Source organism: Cyprinus carpio, chromosome A1 (genome assembly GCF_018340385.1).
Source record: "Cyprinus carpio isolate SPL01 chromosome A1, ASM1834038v1, whole genome shotgun sequence".
NCBI classification, from domain to species: domain Eukaryota; kingdom Metazoa; phylum Chordata; class Actinopteri; order Cypriniformes; family Cyprinidae; genus Cyprinus; species Cyprinus carpio.
The window spans coordinates 1320584-1344172 of record NC_056572.1 but is presented as its reverse complement, the minus strand read 5'-3'; the positions used below and the strand labels follow the sequence as shown (position 1 = coordinate 1344172).

Genomic DNA, 23589 nt, shown 5'->3' with positions numbered 1-23589 from the left:
AAATCTGATGAAGAAACAAACTCATCTACATCTTGGATGGCCTGAACCTGAATAAAATTTTCAGCAAACTTTCATTTTTGGGTGAACCATTCCTTTATATGTAAAGTACAGTCCATTTTTGTGATGTATATTTAGTTAGTAGACCCGTTTGTCCTCAAATGTGAGCTTATTGAGCTAAAAAAAGCCTCAATTGGAAAATTAATTCATAAACAAAGCAAAGATTGTTTTGGGGGTTAGTCAGTAGTCATAATTACCTTTTATAATAAAACAATAGAAGTCTATGGTATGTCCCCATTTAAACATCTGAATAAATGTGTTTGTCTGTCTGTCTGTCTGTCTGTCTGTGTGTGTGTGTGTGTGTGTGTGTGTGTGTGTGTGTGTGTGTGTGTGTGTGTGTGTGTGTGTGTGTGTGTGTGTGTGTGTGTGTGTGTGTGTGTGTGTGTGTTTGTGTGTAGAGTGTAAGTGATGTATTGCAGGAAAGGTTTGCAGTGGAGATGAAATGTAATACAGCTCTCAGACTGGCTGCTCTACATGTTCAGGAAAAACTAGCCAGCAGTGGACAATCCCTTAAAACACCACTGAAGGCGATCATGTGAGTACACACACACACACACACACACACACACACACACACACACACACACACACACAATAACACTGTGCTGTAAGTGTCCATACTGTTTCCACTAACATAAGAAAGCTTGCTGCTGCATTTTTCTAGTTATTGTTCTTAGTAAATACACTACTATTGAAACGTTTGAGGTCAGTAAGATTTTTACTTAAAAAAATAAATATGTATTCATAGGTATATGAATAAGAAGTATTTGATGAAAATGTATGGGATTTCCTTTTCATCAAAATGCATATGAAAATTTATTAAATTTAACAAAATTGAACTTCTATCATGGAATCAAGGAAATTATCCACAGCAGTCATGATCATAATTAGAAATGTTTCTTTAGCATCAAGTCAGCATATTAGAATGATATCTGAAGGGTCATTTGACACTAAAGACTGGTGTAATGAAAATTCAGCTTTAATCACAGCAATACATTACATTTTAACATATATTCACATAGAAAACAGTTGTTTTAAATTGTAAACGTTTCACAATATTACAGTTTTTAATGTATTTATGATCAAATAAATGCAGCCTTTCAGAGAATTTCAAAAACATAACAAAAGTCTTAACAACCCCAAATGTTTAAACAGTACACTAAAAAATATTATCATGATTTTGACGATAAAAGAATGTAAAAATGCAACGATAAAATACTATTTGGTTATTGGTAAATTCCCTTACTATATACAGTACAGTCAAAAAAATTAATAAATCAAACAGGACACTTTTTCTAATTTTAAATTTACAGTTTTTGCAAGTGAGCAGGTCGTCTTATAATTTACAATAAAAAACATAAAATTTACATTCCCAGAATTCCCTGTGTTTTTGATGCTTTTTTCATTTGATTTAAAATAATTGTTTCTTCTCAGTTTTTTTACCTTCTCATCAGTTATGTACATTTGTTACATCATATGTTGTTAAAGTAATGTTTATTGCATTACTTCAGTGCTGTGTTTTACCACGATGATGTTTTGTATTTGTGTGTATGACTACATGCACCTTCTATATGTTAGTATTTATTACCTTAGCTTGTGAAATACACCTGTATTTTTAGGCGGTTGTCATTTATACTTTTGAATGTAAATTTAAGTTCAGTCCATAAAACATAAAATTTTGCTACTATATTTTTTTTGGTAAAAATTTGGCAACCACAGCTGTCTTGTTTTGTATGTAAATTCCAGAGATTTTTTTTTTCAGTGTATTGTATGCATTATAGTTAAAGTACTAATAGTCAATTGATACTTTAGGGATCTGATGAAATTAGAGTTGTCAATATTTTCAAAAATTCAATGCTGATAATTCATTATTATCCTCATAATTATTTTGGCATTAACACATACATTTCAGTGCCACTGTACTGCACAGCCCTAAAGTGTGTGTAACACTATTCTATTCTGTACTATTTCTGTCTGAAAAGGAGTGGGGCATTGAAAGCTTTGTGTCCCACACCTTACTGCGAAACATGAGAGAGAAGGACTTGAAGAAAGCCATCAGTTACCACATGAAAAAGATTCTGTCTCAGGAGCCAAAACAAAAGGTGTGTCCTTAAATGATTTACAAGAATGTAAATCATGTACATAATATACAGTAAACTGTAAAATTAAAAACCTGTGGCAGTATATGCCAGTGATGGTTTTAAATTGTATTTTGATACATGCCATATTACTGAATGATACTAAATCTAGTTTCAGTATGATGGTTTTTACTTTGAAAGAATAATAATCATGAGGAAAAAATCCGAAGTATTCCCAAGGTACACACCAAAAAAAAAAAAAAAAAATTATTTTTGTATTCTTTGGAATTGAAGTACAGTATGACATGTATTTATGTTATTTTCAATGTGTTTTCATAGGTGATCTCAGTGGATCAAGCTAGACTGAACTACATGAATGAGATGTCTGAAGTCAAGTCCTATGGAGGAAAGGCTTTTAGTGCCACTATGATGGTAAGAAATGCATTCTGAGTCTTAATAGCCACTTTCGAACATGAAATCCATTAAACTGCAGTAAAAGTTTGACAGTAAATGTACTCCACCTGCATTTACACACGCAATGGCTTTACATCTTTCATCCATTTCACATACTCGCACTCACACATCAGCAGTCATTTGTTTAAAAAAAATAATAAACTCTCACTGATCCCAAACTCGAATACATAGAATGCTATATATTCACAAACAAACTTTCACTAGAAAATAATTGCACAAAGCTACTAATGTCATATTTTTTATAAACCCATTCTAACTGATACTTCAAAGACCATCACAACTAATTCTTACAATTTCAAATAAATGATGCAATTTCACATAAATAATTTTAAATAAATGTTAATTAAGATAACTCTGACTTAGTGATGTTTGCTTGGCATAAAAAGTCAAGTAAAGATGACTGAATGTGAGATGTGGAATGCAGTGGATCATTGTTTGTTTCAATACAAATGTTCGTAACAACCCTTTTGGTTTATCCCCCATCCTTCCTTCATTTTTTGCTGCTGTCCATTCTTTCATACATCACAGTCTTCGTTTATCACATATCTTTCTTTCACTCTCCCTGTCTCTCTCTCTCTCTCTCTCTCTCTCTCTGTTTAACTAGCTGCAGGACAGGGAGTCAGTGGTGAGTTTGTTGGTGGGAGCTCAGTATGGGGTGAGTCAGGTGATCAACCACAAGCTGAGCATCATGACCACCCTAACTGAATTCAGCTCCATTACCAGAGTGGAACTATTACCTGAGTCTGACAGAGTTAGTCTGGTCAAGATCTACCTGCAGGATATAAAGGTATATAATACAGTACATACTCATACTCACATCTACATATGTGTACAATTCTTTCATTCTCTTTCTTTAATACTGTCACACTTTTCCTGTCTTCAGCCAATAACCTTGCTGATGGAGTCAGTGGCAGCTAAAGATTTATTGTGTCTAGTTGCTGGATACTGTAGACTTCTCGTGGACCCCCAGATCAGTGTGTTCCCCTGGTCAGATAATTCAAAGAGCCACCGAATATCAGCAGAGGAAGGTACTGAATTACTGAATTATTTGGTCAAAGATTTGGTCAAGATTGATTAAAGGCAAAGCTTTAATCAATTTTGAATAGTGAAAATCCTCTTGAAGCAAGAGAAAACATTGCTGCTCTGATTTAAACAAAATAAATCTTCATGCTTCAAGCTGAATCTAAGAGCTCCACTTCCACTCCACACTGCTCATGTACTCTAGTTGTAACAATGTTCTAAAAATAGCAAGTTGTGCTATTAGGTAACAGTGGAAACTGCTTGAATCTTAGCAGTGCCTATAAAATCACAAGGTATATGACATTTATGTCATTAGTGTGAAATAAATTGTTGTGACAAACACAATTGGAACTAACTGTGAGTAGTGAGTATCAGCAGAGGAAGGGATTGTCTGTTACTGTATATCTAAGCAAATGTGAAAAATGTTTTCACTGTTCGCATGTTGACAAAGAAAATGTTCACAGTGTGATTTATCTTAACTTTGTCTGTGCTTCTGCCATTGTTTACAGGTTATGTGTCACACTGTGGCAGTGACTCTGACGACTCAGACACAGACGTGGATGCTCTCCTTGCTCATGTTGCTAGCACTGCCAAAAGCAACAACACAGCAGATAAACCCAGTGATAAGCTACCAGAAGAAACTGAAAAAGCACAAAGTTACATGGAAAAAGACGAAGAGGTGGAGAAGGAAGGACGCAAAGAAGGGGAGGTGGTTGAGAAGAAGGAAAGGGAGGAGGACAAAGAAACCAGCCATCAGTCTATAAATGGTAATAATGGAATCACGGTAGAAATAGACGATGAGAGTGTGGGCACAGAAAAGGAAGACAAAGGGCAAGAGAAAAAGCCTGAACAACCTCAGTGTGTCATCATTGTCGATGACCCATTATCTGAAGCATCTGATTCATACCAAACTGAGTCATATTTCATGACCAGCATGTCCAGTGACTCTATAGATGCCCTAGAGGAGGACGACCTCATGACCTACTTTTCTACCAGACGCCCATGCCATTTACCAGTAAAAGATTCTTACTGCTGTGAAGATCGCTATTCACCGTCATTGTCTCCACGGCAACCGTACAGCAAAGGTTCTCACTCCCAAAGTGACCTGTGCTCTGCTGATTCCCATTGTGAACCTGATATTGACCAATTCATTTGCTCTCCTGCACTCTCAAATATTGCTGAATGTCTACCAAGTCCCCCTGCAGCCAGTGAAGAGGAGGACTGTGAGGAGTTGGGAATAGAGGATGAAAAACATGAAAAGGGGTCACCTGCAAAATGTCCTGGAAGCACCTTACCTCCTCCTGTGGACTATGTGTTCACATTTGAACAAGGAGACACTAGACACTATTACAATATCTGCACCAATGTTACCCCAGACAGTGCCCGGATCCTTCCACAACCTCTCTCTCCTTCAGGTCCTATGGAAACACAACCAGATCAGGAAAGAGGGGAAGCGAATCAGACCGAAACAGTGCCAATTTTTCAACCCCCACCAGGGTTTGGAGACAGCAGTTCAGATGAAGAGTTCTTTGACGCTCAGGAAAGATTCACACCAGCTGAAAAACCCTCCTCAACTGCCTTGATTAGAGGTATGACATAGGGGAGATTCTGCATGAAATGTTCTCAAAATATTTCTATAACATATTGTAGAAGTTAAGGAATTGAGTATATCATATGAAAAATAGTCATGTGGAGTTTTGCTAACAAATACTCACCAAATGAATTTGCTGATATTTCTCTTTATAGAAAATTCTGAAGAGTCAAGCACCATATTACAGACACTAAGCCTGAGGGAGAATGGCATTTGTGCAAGTGAACAGGAGGCAGAAGAGAACAAACAAAAGGAGGAAGATAAAATGGTTACACAAGTTGAATTGTCAAATTTCAATAAAAGATCCAAAAAGCGTCGCTCATTCATGGAAACAAATTACACATCCCTGGTATCATTCCCAGAACAGGATCATTTAGGAAACAGGTATGGAAATAGCATCCCGAACTATGGTTCTATAGCAATTAACCAAGGTACTGGCCGAATGATGTGTTTTGAAGGCGGATGCTCAGATCAAGGTCCATGTCCAACAGTCTCATCCCTAACTGATTCTGAAGGAGAACCAGCGCAACTGGAATCCAAACCCATCAAACCGTCCAAAGTCAATGGATCAGGACCACATAATCCCACTGATACACAAGTGGGATCACACTCAAACAAACCATATCAGCGGAAACAGCAACTTATAGAGATGGAACCAGATTCCATGGAGTTCAAATCAGTCAATGAACTAATGTCTACTGCATCGCCATCTATAGTAGCAGTACGCTCCCCCATGGACCTACAGGATAAAGGAAGCACCAGTAACCATAGCAGTAATGATCAAGAGGAGGGTGCAGTGGGAGGTCTAGTTGAGAGACTGTTTGGAGACCATCTGTTCTTTGATATGTCTAAAGGACAGGGTGATAGCAGTGTTTTATTTGGTCAAAGAGATTATAAGGGAACCAAACAAATGGAAGATTTTTTCCAAGGCAGTTCAGTGACTCAAAAGAGCAGCTCACTGCCAAGACTAGGCCAGATATCCCCATCAAGTTTACCCTACTTCCATGTCCCGAGTATATCATACACCACAAGCCCTGATGTAGACAGAGACAACAGTTTTGTACATCTACAATTTGGGATGGGAAAGCACTCAGTGGAGCCAACAGAGAGGACCAGGAGTCAGAGTATGTCTGCATCCTTTGGTAGTGGGCCATCAAGGCACTTATTTTCCCAGCGAGTCAGAGGACCAGAATCTGACAATATTGAAACTGACAATAATTGTGACCCTTCACTCCAAGAACTGTCTTCTGGTGTTCCGTCTTATGAACCAGCCCAAAGGTTCCTTCTTACACCTTGTTCATCCGGCATCCTTGGGCGACTCTCTTCCTCAACATTGCGGGGAAAGATCCAGAACCTTCCCCTCTACTTTTCACGTTCCCAGGAAATGCTAAATGGCAGTTCCAATGGCAATGTTAAACCTGTGAGAAGACTTTCAGAAACACAACTACAAAAAAATGAAGTTGAAGTAGCAAAAGAGGCAACTGAGGATGTGACGTCAAATGAAGGTTCTCGTGAAGTTACAGAGGTAAAAGTGGTTACCATAGTATCTGAAGAGGTCACTGAGGTCATTGAGGAGGTAAGGGAGGTCAGTCACATTGGCCTCAAAGCATGTGGACAGCTGAAAACCAAAACTAAACCTAAAGAGTTTTCTGGAATGTGCTCCAAGGCAGACAACTCTCTCCAATTCAGCCCCTCATCCTTAGTGGTAACAACACAGAACTTAAACGGACCCTGGAGTGTGGTAACGTCTAGTGGGTTACAAGAATGTAGCCACCCACCCTCAAGCGCAACACCCCATAACTTTACCTCTAGCTGTGGGGTTTTCGCAAACTGCCAGTCCAAACCTACTATAGCCCAGCCAAAATCCTTGCCCAGCCCAAATCAACATGAGAAACCAGACCTTAGCTGCAGCTCGGTACTGGCTATGGGGTGTGACACTGTAATAGAAGGTGCTCAGCCACCTTTAGAGGTCTGCCATACAGTATACACCAACTGTTTCAGTGGAGATCTTGACAGCGCCAGCTTCGATGATGAACTTACTGTATATGAGTTTTCCCGCAGAACGAGCCAGGGTGAAACAGGGGATGCTGTGCTGACATCTGTCCCTCCTTCCTCCCTCTCTGCATCCCCTGCATCTTTCTCTCCATCTTCTCCATTGCCCTCATTCCCACATCTAGTACTGCCTGCATCTTCATCTACAGAGCTCAGTCCCCTTCTGTCTCCATTGGATGCTCGTGACTGCTTCCTTTCGGACCCTCATGAAGATATCATCACTTCCCTGCTGACTCGTCGATATCCCATACCATCAACAGGATTCCGTTCTTTGCAAAGGGATGTGGATACCCTCTTAAATGTTCTTGCTGGCGCTATGAAAAACCAAGATGGGGTCCACAAGCACCCCAGGGATACCTGTGTGGCTCACTTTTCAGAGAACAAAAGGCGATTACATGCAGAGGCTCGGGGGCTTTTAGCTGGATGCCAACGCGTAGTCAGAGTTGGGCAAACACCAGAGGAAACACTTCAATCATTGTCTGAAAGTTTTCACTCACTAGTACAGCTGACAAGTGTGTGTATATGTTTCTCTAACTGCCAGCGGTGCATGGAGCGCCATGCCCAAGCACTTACAGGACTAGCAAGTGTTGCAAAAACTTATCAGGAATTTGCTCGGGCAGCAGAGCTAGTGGGAAGTGCTACCGAAAGAAAGACTTGTCATGATCTCAGTATTAAACTTCTGGCCCGCCAGTGCACTGCGCTAACAACCTCAGTCTTCTGCCTCACCCAGCTCTTTCGCACTCTCACTGCCCTTTAGTGTTGTCAAAAGTACCGATGTCTGTACCAGTTGGTACTGAAAAGTCGGTACTGAAATTTTAAAAATGTGACGATATCAGCATTTCCCGCTAGCATTTTGAGCGCTGTTGTGTGGATTCTCAAACAGGTTTGATTGGCCATTGTGTTCACGTGCTCAACAGATATGTCTGTAATTGGCTACAGTGATCACTGCTTCACGCTCTTCACAGATCGCTTACACAGATACACACAGGAGCGTTCGAAAGCCATGTCTATCAGTGGATCCCTAATATATCAGCTCATAGATGGATCCACTGATAGACGTGCCTTTCAAATGCTCCCATGAGTATCTGTGTGAGCGATTAGTGAAAAGCATGAAGCGATGATCATTAGGGCCTTTCGCACCGATTTAGTTCCAGCACTAAATGTACAGTACTAAAGTACTGGGACGATTTTGCGCAAACTATTTCACAGTACCATTTAAAGGGTTGCATTTGCACTGACAATCTGTACTACGAAGTGACGTAAGCCGGTCGACAGCGACGTCATTTGTGCGTGGGGTTCAACAACGAAAACAAAGAAGAACAACGTTAACAACAGGATGATGGAGGACGCTGTTATCAGAGCTGTGTTTTTGTTGTGTCTCGTGGGTTTCACAATAATGGACATGGAATGTCGATGTATACGTAAAACGATTGAAAGAACGGAAAAGAGGACTAATATTCTCCAACGACAACTGGCAGTGCTACATTTGCTACAAGTGCCTGCACTTCAGCGTCTGTCCATCTATCATCATATCATGTTCATCATATTTGTTAATTAAGTTGACACAGTGTTTACAGTATGTTTACACAACTTTTTAAATTATGGCGGGTGAGGGCGTTTTCGTATGCGTTTGGCCAATCAATGTATACTTACGTCATGGGTAGTACCAGTTATGCTTGGTTTAGACCCTGCTCCGGAGTAGGAGCTAATTTGGTTCTCGAAAAAGGCAGTCCGGTAATAAAATCATACCCAGTTCCGGTGGTGCGAAAACGCCAAAAAGTGGGTAGTTCCACAATTAGTTCTAAAACCACTAAAACGTTCATTCTTAAAGAAAATAATTATTGTAGCCAATCACAGACATATCTGTTGAGCACGTGAACACAATGGCCAATCAGAGGTGTTCGAGAATCCACACAACAGCGCTCAAAATAATAGCATAAAATGCTGGTATCATCACATTTTTAAAATTTCAGTTCCGACTTTTACCAACATTGTTACATTTGACAACACTACTGCCCTTTGACCTTTCAACAGTTACATTGAGTATTTTCCCCCCTACCAAAACGGTAAGAAACCTGTCAGAATAACTCAAATGTGGTTCAAACAAGTTTACCAAATAAGCCAGGCTTATTTCAGTTAGTCTGACTTATTTTGAACCAAATCAACTGACAAGAAGTCAGACTAACTGAAATAAACCTGGCTTATTTGGTAAACTTTTTTTATGAAACAGCCCCCTGTTGTGGTAAAGAACATCAACACTGAGGCAGTGTCCAAGCCATACCAGTAATAAGCGTGCACTATACACTCACACATATACAGACATTGAAACATAAAACCTGCCATTTGGATTAGCCTAAAAATTAAAACTGTACTGAGACCAGAATTTCTAAACAGGGTACTACACAGCTTGTTTTACAGTATTTATATGTTGGTTATACGTGTTAAGTATTGAATGTAATTTTAAACCATAACTGTCTTTGTTCTATGGTTGTCAGTAATTTATTCTGCTTCATGAGGAAAGCATAGACAGGGATTTTGCATAATGTATCTTCTTTCTCTGCTTTCTTTCTCATATTTGCACTCTTTTGCTGGTTTTCTTACTACCGTCTTCACCAGTGTTATGCACATACAGTATATTCTCTTCTCTCTGCTATACCTATTGTCTATTAGGGAATGTTATAAAAACCTTTCTGCAGTAATCACCTGGGTTTTAAATGTTTACTAAATACAAACAACTTTTAATTGAGTTGCCAGTAATGTTATTATGTGTTCCTTTCGAAGAATATACCAAAGCCTATGGATGAATGATTTTGCAGTGAATGCAGATTTCATTTAAAAGATTTTACACTGAATTTTGCACATGCTTTACAATTATGACTTCAGGAAGGGGGATTTATTTAGATCATAATTTTGTGGGAAAATAACAGTTTAATGTTTGCTGCCATGGATTTATTTTTCACTGATAAGTTATTCCTTTTTAGTCATTCCTCCCCCTATAATTTTCCAGAATTCACAAAACACTGCTCACATAATCATACAGCAATTATAGAAAATGTTTCAAGAGTGACATGGAAAATTACAAATTTGAGTGTGTGACAAAATATCAAATTACTAAATTAACTCCAAAGTAATTTAAGTGTCTGAATACCAAAAAGCTGCCATCCACTCTCTTACTGTAAGGCATGCCGTGTAAGCCATAGGCATACTGTATACCTTGGAAATACTAGTAGAAATAGTAAAAAGGAATGCATGATTGAAAGAATGACCAGTGAGTGAATGAATGATTCTAGCAATGAAAATCGGCGTTGTAATGCAGTATTCACCAAATTAAAATGACATCTAAATGACTGGAGAATGTATGTTTTATTAATTAGACTTTGCACCGTTCTTTTCCATTAGTGCCAACACATTTTAAAATCCTCTACTGCATCAACACTGCCTACTTTGCTACTAGTCAGAATTGTTTTGTTTTTGTATATTGCTGACTGATATGGGACAATGGATTTAGCACTGACATCTAGCTGCATGGGTGCTGCACTCAAAAGATGAACGCAGGCGTGAAGGGGCGGGGTTTAAATTAGGAGGAGTAAATGATTGGAGAAGTCCTCCTGCATACTCAGCCAGAGAGGAGGAGTCTACAGTCATTTTCACCGGAAGGTGCAGTTATGACTTTACAGGGTGAATTTTCATTTCCCAATGCGCATATGAGGTTTTATTATATTACTAATATGAAGTCTTACTTAAAAAATATATATATATAAAATTCAAAAGTAGGGCTACTATTTATTTATGAAATGCAAATATAATATACCATACACACAACTTACATGGAGGCGGTGAATTCAGGTCGCAGCTTATGGATATTCAGTCTAAATAACCAGCATTTTCTAACTTTTCACACACGATATCTCATTTTGCACATCACGATCCCATGCCATGACGCATCATGTAGTGAGCTTAAGCTCTGATAAGTAAGTTAACTTATTTTAGAGCTCATTTTTTTCATTTTGCGAAGCTGATTCGAAGGTTCGTTTCGTAGGTGATCACTATCTTCCGCTAACGCAGAAGGACTTTTATCGTAACCGGAAACAGAAACTCTTCTGACGTAGCAAGTGGGAAATTCAAATTTGAAAACATGTTCGAATGATACTTCGGCAGTTTTAATTTTATATCACATTATAAACACATGTAATTTCGAGTAACAGAGTAACTTGCCTCTTTTTAAATTACATTAAAGCTTTTATTTTTATTGTTTTGAACTCGCTTATATCGGCGTTTTAAAGTGAATCATTGCAGCACAGCTGGTGAGTTTGTTGTTTAACATATTGGTCAAAAAAAGCCTTTGTTATGACTGCTTTCACTATAATTCATTTATTAACTGTGTGACGCAAGCATATTTGGAAATGTTAACCTTTGTGAAAAAAATTAAAAATTAAAAAAAGGATTTTCTAAAGATAGTGATCCCGCATCGAGAGTGAAAAGTAAATATATATATATAGTATTATATATGTATGTGTGTGTATATATGTATATGTGTATATACCTAATCGAGAGTGAAAAAAAAAAAGGATTTTCTAAAGATAGTGATCCCGCATCGAGAGTGAAAAGTAAATATAAAAGCTACTCTTGTGGTTCAACCTTCTGTTTTGTGTTTTTGTTGCAAACGTGATGAGTGCCACTTCATCAGTGGCCTTAAATGTGTCAGAGTAACTAAAAACATACTGTTTTGATTTAGTTGTAAGTGTCCTCAGTATGCCTGTAGACAGCACTTCTGAACTTCTCAAGCACTATGAGGTTTATGAAACCATTGGCTCAGGTAACGTTCATTAATTATGCTTTTTTATATAATGCTTTTGAGATGCATGTGAGAGAAAGAACATACATTTAGTTTTATTTCCATTCTAACCTATAGGTGGGTTTGCCAAAGTCAAACTTGGTAGACACATACTGACAGGAGAGAAAGTGGCCATCAAAATAATGGAAAAGAAAGATCTAGGGGTAAGATCTTCTCCTTAAGACTGGCCTTTAATTTTACATTCACATAAACCTTTTCATGATTAAAGAGTGATTATGGAGATATTGTTTAATTCATTTCAGATTTAGATGAAATATCTTGTTGGCATGCTGAAAATGAGAAGATTATGTGTGTTACCTTTTTCTAGGATGATCTGCCCCGAGTTAAGACAGAGATTGAGGCTATGAAGAACCTCAGTCATCAACACGTGTGTCGTCTCTACCATGTCATTGAGACATCAAGCAAGATCTACATGGTGCTTGAGGTATGTTTCCTTGAAAGTGCTTCTGATGCTTAATGAAAGTGCATTATGCTTCGTATGTTTATGGGTCAAAGACGTTAAGATGTCCACATCAAAAGAAATGTACAGAAGTGATTTTGTGTCCATAGAAAGCACATTAAATGTAAGTAAAATGTCTACTTTTAAGGTTTCAAAAAAGTTTTTGGAGAATAAAATGTCAAAATTTGGTTGTAATAATGTTACGTTGTCATTCAGTGTAACACAATATTTATGCAAAAATTCAAACGATGTGCTTATTCTGACGTGTACATATTAAAATATCTAAAAGAATGGAGCATGCTAAATTTTATTGTGTTTTAAATTAGTTTGACAAATGGGCAAAACCTAGGATAGTGGCGAATGTTAAAAATGTAAAATTACAACTCATTAGTATTTGGGGTGAACGTAATTAGTCTTTTAATATGTCATAAATTGATTTTTTTTGTAAATATGCCTGACGAGATTGTTACACTGAATGACATTTTACTGGGTGTCTTCTGTAAATCAGGGGAAAATGTATGATATTTATTTTTTGCTCTGAAAAAAAAAAAAAAAAAAATGCACTTAAATAAAACAGAAAACTTTTTGCATTTTTTTGGGGGGGAAACTACAACAGTTTAAAGCAGTATTACACTTTTTTTTATGCTTAAACACTTTTTCGTCTTTGACCCTTATATGCATGTATCGTGCCTCTCTCAGTACTGTCCTGGAGGAGAACTGTTTGATTACATCATTGCTAAAGACCGGTTATCAGAGGAAGAGACCCGAGTGTTTTTCCGTCAGATCATCTCTGCGTTGGCCTATGTTCATAGCAAAGGTTATGCCCACCGAGACCTCAAACCGGTGAGTTGGTTGAAAAGAGCATTTCATTTTTAAATAGTTTAAGCATATACTGAGTTCTTTCATTTAAAGGAACAGATCACACAGAAATGAGAACGGTCTTAAAGCAATAGTTCACCCAAAGATGAAAATTTGCTGAAAATGTGCTCACCTTCAAGCCATCAGAAATGTAGATGAGTTTATTTCCTCATCAGAACGAAATGTGCTCAGATCAAGCACTGTTTACAATTACAAAAGTTGGTTCATTTTGATGTGAGAGGACAACAGGAGATTTCACTGGAGGGAGCGTTATTATGCATTATGGACTCATATCTTGGTCAAAAGCAATGGTTAAAAGTTAAAATGCCCTAATGATGAGCTCGTTTCTCACAAACACACGGGTTGTCACTTAACAAAAAGTTAGGAATTTGAATCGAACTGAAGTCGTGTCGATTAATTGTGATGCTTTTATCAGCTGTTTGAACTCTCAAACACATAAGACTTAATTATGTGGAACACAAAAGAAGAATTCAGAAAACTGTTTGCATTCCTCTTTTTCATTAAATTACAACAAACAGGGACTGATGCTTTAAGGCTTTGAAAAGGACACAAAAGCACTTCAGGAGTGTGGTCCAACTTGTATCCCAAGACTTTTATAACAAAACTTATAGTAAGCTATAAGAAAGACAACTTCAAGAAAAATAACTCAGGATATTCAGGTTTGGAACAATAAATGATGATAGTATTTCATTCAGGGGTGAATTATTACGTTAACGGTGTTTTCTTGACACGACTGTTTCTTACTGTTCTTAGGAAAACCTGCTGATCGATGAAAATCACAACCTAAAGCTCATTGACTTTGGCCTTTGTGCCAAACCTAAGGTGTGTATCTATCTATCATTACATATATTTTCTTTTAAGTCAAGTAGCATGCGTTTATTGTGGCACTTTATACAATACAGATTGTTTCAAAGTAAACAGGAATAATAACATTTTCAGCTGTAAAGCAGCTTGTTGTTTTAAATGATACGTCCATATGTATCAGCGCTTTTAAATCAATATTGGCATTTCAATAATTGTAAATTAGGGCGGTTTGGGTTTGGAGTTGCTGACCTGCTGTGGCAGTCCAGCTTACGCGGCTCCAGAGCTCATTCAGGGCAAGGCTTACATCGGCTCTGAGGTCAGTGTGCTGTGTGTGTTTCATCTCCTGCATGTTTGAAAGCAACAACAAGTGAAGCGTGTATTACTCGTGATCTCATGGCACATGTGTTTCAGGCTGATGTGTGGAGTATGGGTGTATTGCTTTACGCTCTACTGTGTGGTTTTCTACCCTTTGATGATGACAATTATATGGTCCTCTACAGAAAAATTACTGTAAGTGTATTTGTGTTCCAGCACTATTTAATCATCCGTGCATTTACTAGGTGACTGAAATAAGCAAGTTTGAACAGCTCGTGATCTCATATTGTGCAATATTGGCTTGTGTTTTGACAGAGAGGCAAATATAGCAACCCGCACTGGCTTTCACCTGCTAGCATTCTGCTTCTGAACCAGATGATGCAGGTACTGTGCATGGTTTATGTGTCTGTTTGATGTTTTTAAGTAAGTTTAGTAAGTTTATTCTCTTGTCCTGCAGGTGGACCCAAAGAGGCGCCTGACTGTGAAACAGTTGCTTGATCACCCTTGGGTTATGAAGGGATACAGCACACCAGTGGAGTGGCACAGTAAACATCCTGTAAGATCAGCTCTATAAACACGCTGCTTATATGCCTCCAAGATCCAGTTAGTCAAGTGAAGCCAATATCGTTCTTGTTAGACATTTGTTTTGGGCATTAAAGCTGTTATTCCTGTTGATTTCTTCCCTGTAACAAATTATATCTGCTTTAGTTCATTTAAAGTCTTTACAGATCCATATGACCTTATGTTAAATGTGTGCCTGGACCACAAAACCAGTCTTAAGTGTAAATCATGAATAAATAAGCTTTCCATTGATGTATGGTTTGTTAGGAGGACAATATTTGTCTGAGATACAACTATTTGAAAATCTGGAATCCGAGGGTGCAAAAAAATCTAAATATTGAGAAAATCATCTTTAAAGTCGTCCAAATTAAGTTCTTAGCCATGCATATTACTAATCAAAAATAGAGTTTTAATATATTTACAGTAGGAATTTTACAAAATATCTTCATGGAACATGATCTTTTCTTAATATCCTAATGATTTTTAGCATAAAAGAAAAATCGATAATTTTAACCCATACAATGTATTTTTGGCTATTGCTACAAATATACCCCAGCGACTTAAGACTGGTTTTGTGCTCCAGGGTCACAAATGGATTCAATATTAGAGTCCTCTTGATGAATGATACAAGCGTGGATCAGGACATTTATTGATCAGCTGTGTTTATTGATGGACACTCAACATTTAAACACAGCTATTAGATGTAGAGAATACAGTATATGCATCATATGTAATTGTACATATCAGATACCCAGTTTTTAACTTCCAAACTGTATAATTTCCTTTGTATGTTTGTTCTTTTTAGTTGGGTCATATAGATGAAGACTGTATCACTGAAATGGCAGTGGCTTTTAAACAATCCAGACATCGCACAATCCAACTTGTGTCAGAGGTACTGAGTTAAAATGAATATTATATTTGTTAATATTAGAATTCATAAGTATTTATTTGTGATTACAATTTAAAATATAAAAAAAAAAAAATAACAACATAAATTATAAATATCAAACTTTTTGAACAATTCAAGATTTTTCGATGAATTAAAAGTTCAAAAGAACAACATTTATTTGAAATAGCTAACTTTTTGAACAATTTCAAAATCTTTACTTTTGATCACTTTAATGTGTCCTTGCTAAATAAATTAATCTCTTTAAAAAAAAAAAACTAACTCCAAACAATTTGAACTATAATTTACATACAGTTTTAGTAATAAATTATGCACATGAAGCAAACAGTTGTGAATTGTCCCATGTTTGCATCTGATTAGATAACTGTATTTATTTTTGTACAAAAATATAAAATGCTTTTTGACTTGTATATAGCCTTTTATGATACAAACTATAACTGTGAGAGTAATGAGAATAAAATGAGATGTTGAACTTTATTAAATTTTATGGAATAAGTGCTTAATAACCAGTAGATAAAGATAACCACTGCAAATAAAGGCATGAAATCACTCCGTGTGATCTTCATTAATAGCCATGACCACTAGATGTCAGTAGATCTCAGTGCATAAACAAGAGTGTTATACAGCAGTCACTCAGAAGAGATATCTTTACTCTGTGTGTGTTTCTTCAGTGGAAGTATGATCAAATGACCGCCATCTACCTTTCACTGCTGGCTAAAAAGCGGCAAGGCCGTCCTGTGCGTCTGAGAGCAGAATGCCCCGTGATTGACCCCCTGTGCTCTCCTCTACAGGACATACAAGTGAGTTCAGTATTCACACATTTAGGAGCATTGTGAATGCACAACGGCTGGCTCATATGCTACATTTATTATAAAAAAGTGTTTATTTATGAATATTACTGTAGTTATGTTTTGCTTGCTGTGTAAATGCTTATGTAGCTGAAGTTGATGACAGGAGTATGATTGTGTGCATGTGTCTCAGCTGAAGAAGAGTCTACGCTTCAGTGAGGATGATGATGGTGTTCACCCAGTGGTGCTCGGCTCTATGGTCTTCCCCCCTGATTGCTACGATGACGAGAATCCCTGGACCCCTCTCACGCCCAAGAACACACACACCACAAACACGCCACGCATGGTTAGCCCTTGTTCTCTTTATTTGTCTGCTCTTCCCTCTTGTCCAATACAGCCACAATCTTTTTATTTCTCCACACACTCCTTTTCTCTTACTGCCTCTTACTTGTTTTGTGCAGAACACCAGTTGCAGTGTTGATAGAACTGGATAGTGTTTGGTCACTTTATAAATGCACTACTGTTAAAAAGTTATAAAGTTGGAATTATTATAATTTTTAAAAAAATTATTATTATTTTTTTTTAAGGAAGAAACCAAAGCCACATTTATTCCAGTCTTCAGAAATCATTCTAATTTGCTGATTTGGTGATGCTTAGTATTATTATAGATGTTAAACCATCATGTTGCTTAATATTTTTGAGGAAACCATAATATACTACCATTTAAAAGTTTTGGCTCATTTATTTATTATTATTATTTTTTAAGAAATTAATACTTCTGTTCGGCAAAGACATAAGAAATTGATCAAAAGTGACAGAAAAATACATTTATAATGTTACAAAAGCTCATATAAAAGCTGTTCTTTTAAACGTTATATTCATCAAAGAATGTGTCATGGTTTCCACAAAAATATTAAGCACCAAAAACCTTTCAACATGGATAATAGTAAGAATCATTATTAATATTTGAACACCTTTAATATTTGATACCTACACTCTCAGAAAAAAAGGTACAAAAGTCGCTGGGGCGGTATCTTTTCAAAAAGTACAATTTTTTACCTTTAGGTACTAATATGTACACTTTAGGTACTAATATGGGCTCTCTAGGTACAAAGCTGTGCCTTTTGAAAAGGTACCGCCCCACTGACAGCTTCTGTACCTTTTTTTTTTCTGAGAGTGTAATCACCAAATCAACATATTAGAATGATTTCTGAAGATCATGTGACACTGAAGACTGGAGTAATGATGCTGAAAATACAGTTTGAGCACAGGAATACATCTTAAAATATATTTAAATAAAAAACAGTTATTTTGAATTGTGATAATATTTCATATTAACACCGTGTAATCAAATTAATACAGCCTTGGTGAGCATAAGATACTTATTATGATTAAAAACCTTATGTTTCTCCTTTTGACTGGAAGCGAATGTTTATTTAGGGAAGTTTATGAACTTGCAACCTTTGTATTAGAAGACCAAATCCGTTATGAATCCATTTTATGGCAACATGAAACTAATTTCAGCACATTTAACTTCAATAATGTGATGTGTTTCAAAAATGAAACCAAATGTTTAGCAGGAAATAATGTTCAAAAGATAATGTTAAAATAATGTTGAAAACTTAATTTACTAATTGTTGTGAAAACGTTTGTCGTCTTCAGAAGTTCACCTGTGAAACATCAGAGAAGCGGCGGAATGAAATGTGTTACTCCCCCATCATAGAGCAAGGGAGACCCCGTCAACAGAAGCCAGAGAGACGTGAGAGAACCAGAGAAAATAAAGAGAATCTTGCTGTGACCGGCACAGATGGAGATGTTTTTGCTCTGCCTGCTCCCCGAACTCCGATGAGCAGCAGAAAGACCAAATCCAACAGAAATGTGGCGACAACGCCCAACAACAACATCATTAGCACCAGCAGCAACGCAAACAAAGGTGAGCTAGATAATGAATCACTTAAACATCACAGCAAGTCTACACCTCTGTTGTGATAATCCAGATTATGCTTTGTTGAGCTGTTTATTGTATATGTCTTTATTATTATTATTATTTATTTTGTTTCTGCATTAATTTACATATGCCATATTTTTGGAATTTAACTTACATGGTCGCCTGAAAAGCTAAGGGTCAGTAAAGATAAGATATTTATTTGTTTATTTACTTTGAAAGAAATTAATATGTTTATTTAGTGGATGGAATGCATTAAATTTATCAAAAGTGACACTTAAGATGTTTACAGTGGCTGGTTGGAGTAAAAGAATTCTGAAAATTCTGCTTTGCCATCATAGGAATAAATTATGTTTTAAAATAAATGAAAATGGAAAACAATTATTTGCAATAAAAGTAATTATTATAATGATATTTCACAGTTTTTATTTGTACCGTATTTGTGCTCAAATAAATGAAAGAGTCGTCTAGTGAAAGATACATCTTTCAAAAAGATCTGATCCCAAACCTTTAAACGGTGGTGTATTTGGAGATCTAAGCCACACCTAATAAAGGACATTGCATTCACAAAATATAAAAGCAAGTGCCATCTGCAAACAATTTTTAACTAACTTCACTTTTTTTGTGAAATCAGTTCTTCTCAAGTTCACACGGGTGTGTTAGCAGAGTATCCACAAGCAAAGTTCATTGCAAAAACGATGAACATGTTCCACTAACATCTGACAAAGTACCCAGAAATGAAAAAAATGTGCTTACAATTTTTACCACTTGCTTTAATAATTGTATTATATAATCATAAAACAGTTGATCCATTTTTAACATTATTGGAATTATTAACTCCTAGGGGCTGGGATTTTTTTATTATTATTATTGTTATTTATTTATATGACCGCTGAAAGCTGAACAAAAGCATTGATAGTGATTTATAGTGGTTCTGGAGATAAGGTGTAATCGAGGCTCTCACTGCTGACTACACTTCATTTACACACTGATACACTCGTTTTCTGCTAACTGGATTTTTGAAGTCTTTCAGCCCTGTGCTGCAGATGCTTAAATGGCATATCTGGAGTTTTAAGGACTATCTACATTTTTATCTAGCATCTATAGTTTGATTCAGTTGACTGAAGTCTGAGCATGTGTCTCTATATGGGCACGGTGCGTCTGGGGAAAAGTCTTCATGTCCCTACATCCACTGTGTCCACCTCGTTACTGTCACACACCACCTCCTGCACTGGAACAGACAGGTGCACACTGGGGATGGAGTGAGTGTGTGTGCGTGCAATAGTCTATGAGACAACTCCCGAAGCACATACTGACAGGTTCCCAGTAGCGCTGCGACAGCATGTAGCATGTAGTGACACGTGTTTATCCTGTGTGTGTGCAGGAGCGGGCAGTGCCACTAAAGAAGTGTCCCGCAGGAGAGAGATGGACCAACAGCAGAGCGGCCAACAAGGAGAACTGGATATACTGGCTTTCAGCCCCGAGAGAAGGTAGAGAACTCTCTGTATTTTGAGAGGAATAATGGAGTAGAGGAGGACTGTGGGATTTAAAGGTGAAGTGTGTAATTCTGCCCCATGTTTTAATTAATTTATATACATCATTGACACTTTACCTTTAAAATATATATATATATTTATATATATATATATATATATATATATATATATCTATATATATATATATATATATATATATATATATATATATATATATTATATTTTTTTTTTTTTTTTTTTTTTTCTCATTTCAACTTTACTTTTTTGGGACAATGACACTCAAATATACATTAACTTTCAAAAAAGTTTTTTTTATTTATTTTTTTAAGAGATTTTTAAATATATTTTCTAATTTTTTTATTTTTTAGTCTCTTATGTTCACCAAGGCTGCATATTTGTTTTTATCAAAAATGCAGTAAAAACAGTAATAGTGTAAAATATTATTACAGTTTAAAATAACTCTATATATATTTTAAAATGTTATTTATTTCTGTGATGTAAATTTTCACATTTCACATGTAATACAGTAAAACTGAATACAGGAAACAGTGGTGCTGCTTAATTTTGTGGAAATTGCAATACATTTTTTGATGAATAGAAACTTCAAATGAACAGCATTTAGTTGATATTATATATAAATATATATTATTTTTTTAAACAGTGTAAAAGTCTTTACTGTCACTTTTGATCAGTTGTCCTTGCTAAATTTTTCACTTTCACTTTCACACTTTCACTTTTTAAATAAAGTGTAATCTTTTATTTTTTAATCTTTTATTATCAATCATCTTATTGACCTCAGTTTTCTTGAGCAATAGTGTAATTATTTTTATTTTTCATGTCCCTTTTGACCCTTAGCGTTAACAGGCCATTTTTTGCTTGATCTGTATGACCTGATGTCAAAACATTCTTTGCATTTGAAATGAGATGCAGCACTTGCTGCACTTACTCTTGCAGATTGCTGTTGAGTCATTTATCATTTTAACTAAACCCTATTATTCTGTAATATGATCTTGTCTCATTGTGATAGATTTGCAGTTATAGAAATGTGCAATTATGTTCTAAACTGCATTTCCCACATGTCCAGGTCTCGATCTCTGGACCTGGCTGGCTGTCAGGTGGACAGTGGGCAGAAGCGGAAAGGAGGTAAAGTGTTTGGCAGTCTGGAGAGAGGCCTGGATAAAGTCATTACAATGCTCACACCCAGCAAAAAGAGAGGACCTCGAGATGGACCACGCAAAATTAAGGTGTCATTCGTCTCGTTTTTACATTTGCGCTTAGTCTTTAAGATTGTATTGTTTGTCTGTTGTTCTCTCGAATTGCCTAAAATGTGCTTGTTTTTCAATATTCCAAAAAACTTTCAGAAGGGATAGGTCATCATTTATTTGCTGTCATGCTGTAAACCTGTATGATGACTCTTTCATGGAATGCAAAAGGAGATGTTTAACAAAATGTCCAAGCTGCTCCCTTCCAAATAGTGGATGTGGATGTTGCTCAGATATAGTCAAGCTCCAAAAAAAAAAAAAACTTTAAAGTAGTTGTTCCCAACCTTTGTCCACAACAATATTTGAAGGCCCCATGACATCTCCAGTTTTTCATGATTTTCTGGATAAGGATTAAAGATAAGGATTTTTTTTTAATATGTATTTTTTTTACACCCAAATTCAAAAAATATTTTAGAGCTTGCCATAATTAGAAAAACGTATATACCTTATATAAATTCCATATATATTATACGATTTTATTAATATACATGATTTTTCTACTCTACTTTTATCTCACTTCATCATATATGCAGGTTTTCAAGACCATAGGAAGCCACATTTCTTCAAAGAAAACAAGTAGTTGTTGAGCGGTTAAATTATAATAATATCTTGATGCTGAGTTGTCCCAGCTTTTTGTAATGCTTAAAGCCCCTGATTCATATCCACTGGCTGAAACAACAAAAAAAAAAGAGAGAGAGAGAGAATGAATTAGACCTAACAAATTGTGTGCTCTGTTTGAGGAACAGACTGAATTTCATTTGAGGTCAGTGGAAGAATGAAGGTGTGAAATAATGATAGAACATTAATTTGTTTTATTTTTTTGGTTTAACTGTCAATTTAAAGGGACATTTCACCCAAAAAAATGAAAATTCACTCTCAAGTTGTTCCAAACCTGTATGTGTTTCTTTCTTTTGCTGAACACAAAAGAACATATTGTGAAGAATATGGGTTACCAAACAGTTGCTTCCCCATTGGCTTCCATAGCATATATATATATATAAAAACTCTTCCTGTTTTTTTTTTAGGCTCAATACAACGTGACACTCACCAGTCAGACTGATGCTGACCAAGTGCTCAATCAGATTCTCAGCATTTTACCGGAGAAATGTGGACTTTGTTCAGAAGGGGTAAGTTAAACTCTTACATTAAGTGATTCCTGAAATGCAAATCAAATTTTTGTTTTTTTCTGCTAAACCAGTGGTTCTCAACCCAACTCAGCAGGATGATGAGTATTTTAATTAATAATTTTATTAATATATTAAAATCTAAATTAAAATGCTAAAAAAAAAAAAAAAAAAATCTTATATCCGATATTTATTTTTATTTTCCCTCAATAACTATTATTTTTATTGAAGAACAGTTCTAGAATGTAGAATATAATCTGAAGGGGCGCCCTTCAAATATTGTTTTGGAACACGGAGCCTTTGAGTCAGAGAGGTTGAGAACCACCGCTCTAAACAAATAACTTGTTTACTGAGTTAAACTGTTATGTGGTATCATAAGGTCCTCTTTTTCCGTTAGCTATACTCTGAAGTGCCACACACAGTCAGACTTTGGAAAGGTGACCATGCAGTTCAAGCTGGAGGTTTGTATCCTGCAGAAGCCTGAGGTGGTCGGGATCCGTCGACAGCGGCTCAAAGGTGACGCCTGGGTGTATAAACACCTGGTAGAGGACATCCTGTCCACCTCCAGCGTCTGATGTTACTCCTGAGGCAGACTCTTGCCCACCTGAGTTAAAAGGGGTGGAGTCTGTTTGATGTCCATTACAGAAAAACCTCCAGTTCTACTTTATATTTCATTTGACCATGTCCATTATTATTTGGCATGTTCAGGAGGTGGTACAGTATTATTTTGTCATGTTCTGCCCTTGATAGAAATACAAAGATTTTTGTCACTTTATACTGTACATCCTTCTAATTTAGCAATAAGCAGTACTCGTATAGCATTATGGCAGCAATTGCATCTTATTTGTTTTTATGTGTCTCCATGATATAGTGTCAATGTCATGTTTCTTTATCTTTTTCTTTTAATGTGTAAAGTTTCTAATCTGTTACCCTTTTTAAAAT

The 23589-nt window shown here is 36.4% G+C and overlaps 2 protein-coding genes across 3 annotated transcripts in view; both read left to right on the top strand.

Moving 5' to 3' along the window:
• The window catches only part of LOC109057548 (FERM and PDZ domain-containing protein 1-like), a 30229-nt gene extending 21988 nt beyond the window's left edge, over positions 1–8241 (top strand). For both annotated transcript variants that reach the window (XM_042711527.1, XM_042711484.1), the window contains exons 11-17: positions 456–593; positions 2037–2159; positions 2475–2567; positions 3214–3396; positions 3493–3637; positions 4139–5218; positions 5376–8241. In XM_042711527.1, the coding sequence (XP_042567461.1) occupies positions 456–593; positions 2037–2159; positions 2475–2567; positions 3214–3396; positions 3493–3637; positions 4139–5218; positions 5376–8029 (4416 nt within the window). In that variant the 3' untranslated portion in view covers positions 8030–8241. The remainder of the gene's footprint in view (positions 1–455; positions 594–2036; positions 2160–2474; positions 2568–3213; positions 3397–3492; positions 3638–4138; positions 5219–5375) is intronic.
• A 2663-nt stretch (positions 8242–10904) lies between these two features.
• LOC109093017 (maternal embryonic leucine zipper kinase-like) lies at positions 10905–23589 on the top strand. The gene is given in 19 exon segments (XM_042711400.1): positions 10905–10950; positions 12008–12088; positions 12185–12270; positions 12435–12551; positions 13266–13409; positions 14199–14267; positions 14473–14565; positions 14661–14759; positions 14880–14948; positions 15022–15120; positions 15931–16017; positions 16704–16832; positions 17014–17166; positions 18483–18753; positions 20150–20255; positions 21346–21505; positions 22549–22628; positions 22630–22650; positions 23045–23589. Coding segments are annotated over 19 exon segments (2055 nt in total). The 5' UTR covers positions 10905–10937; the 3' UTR covers positions 23223–23589.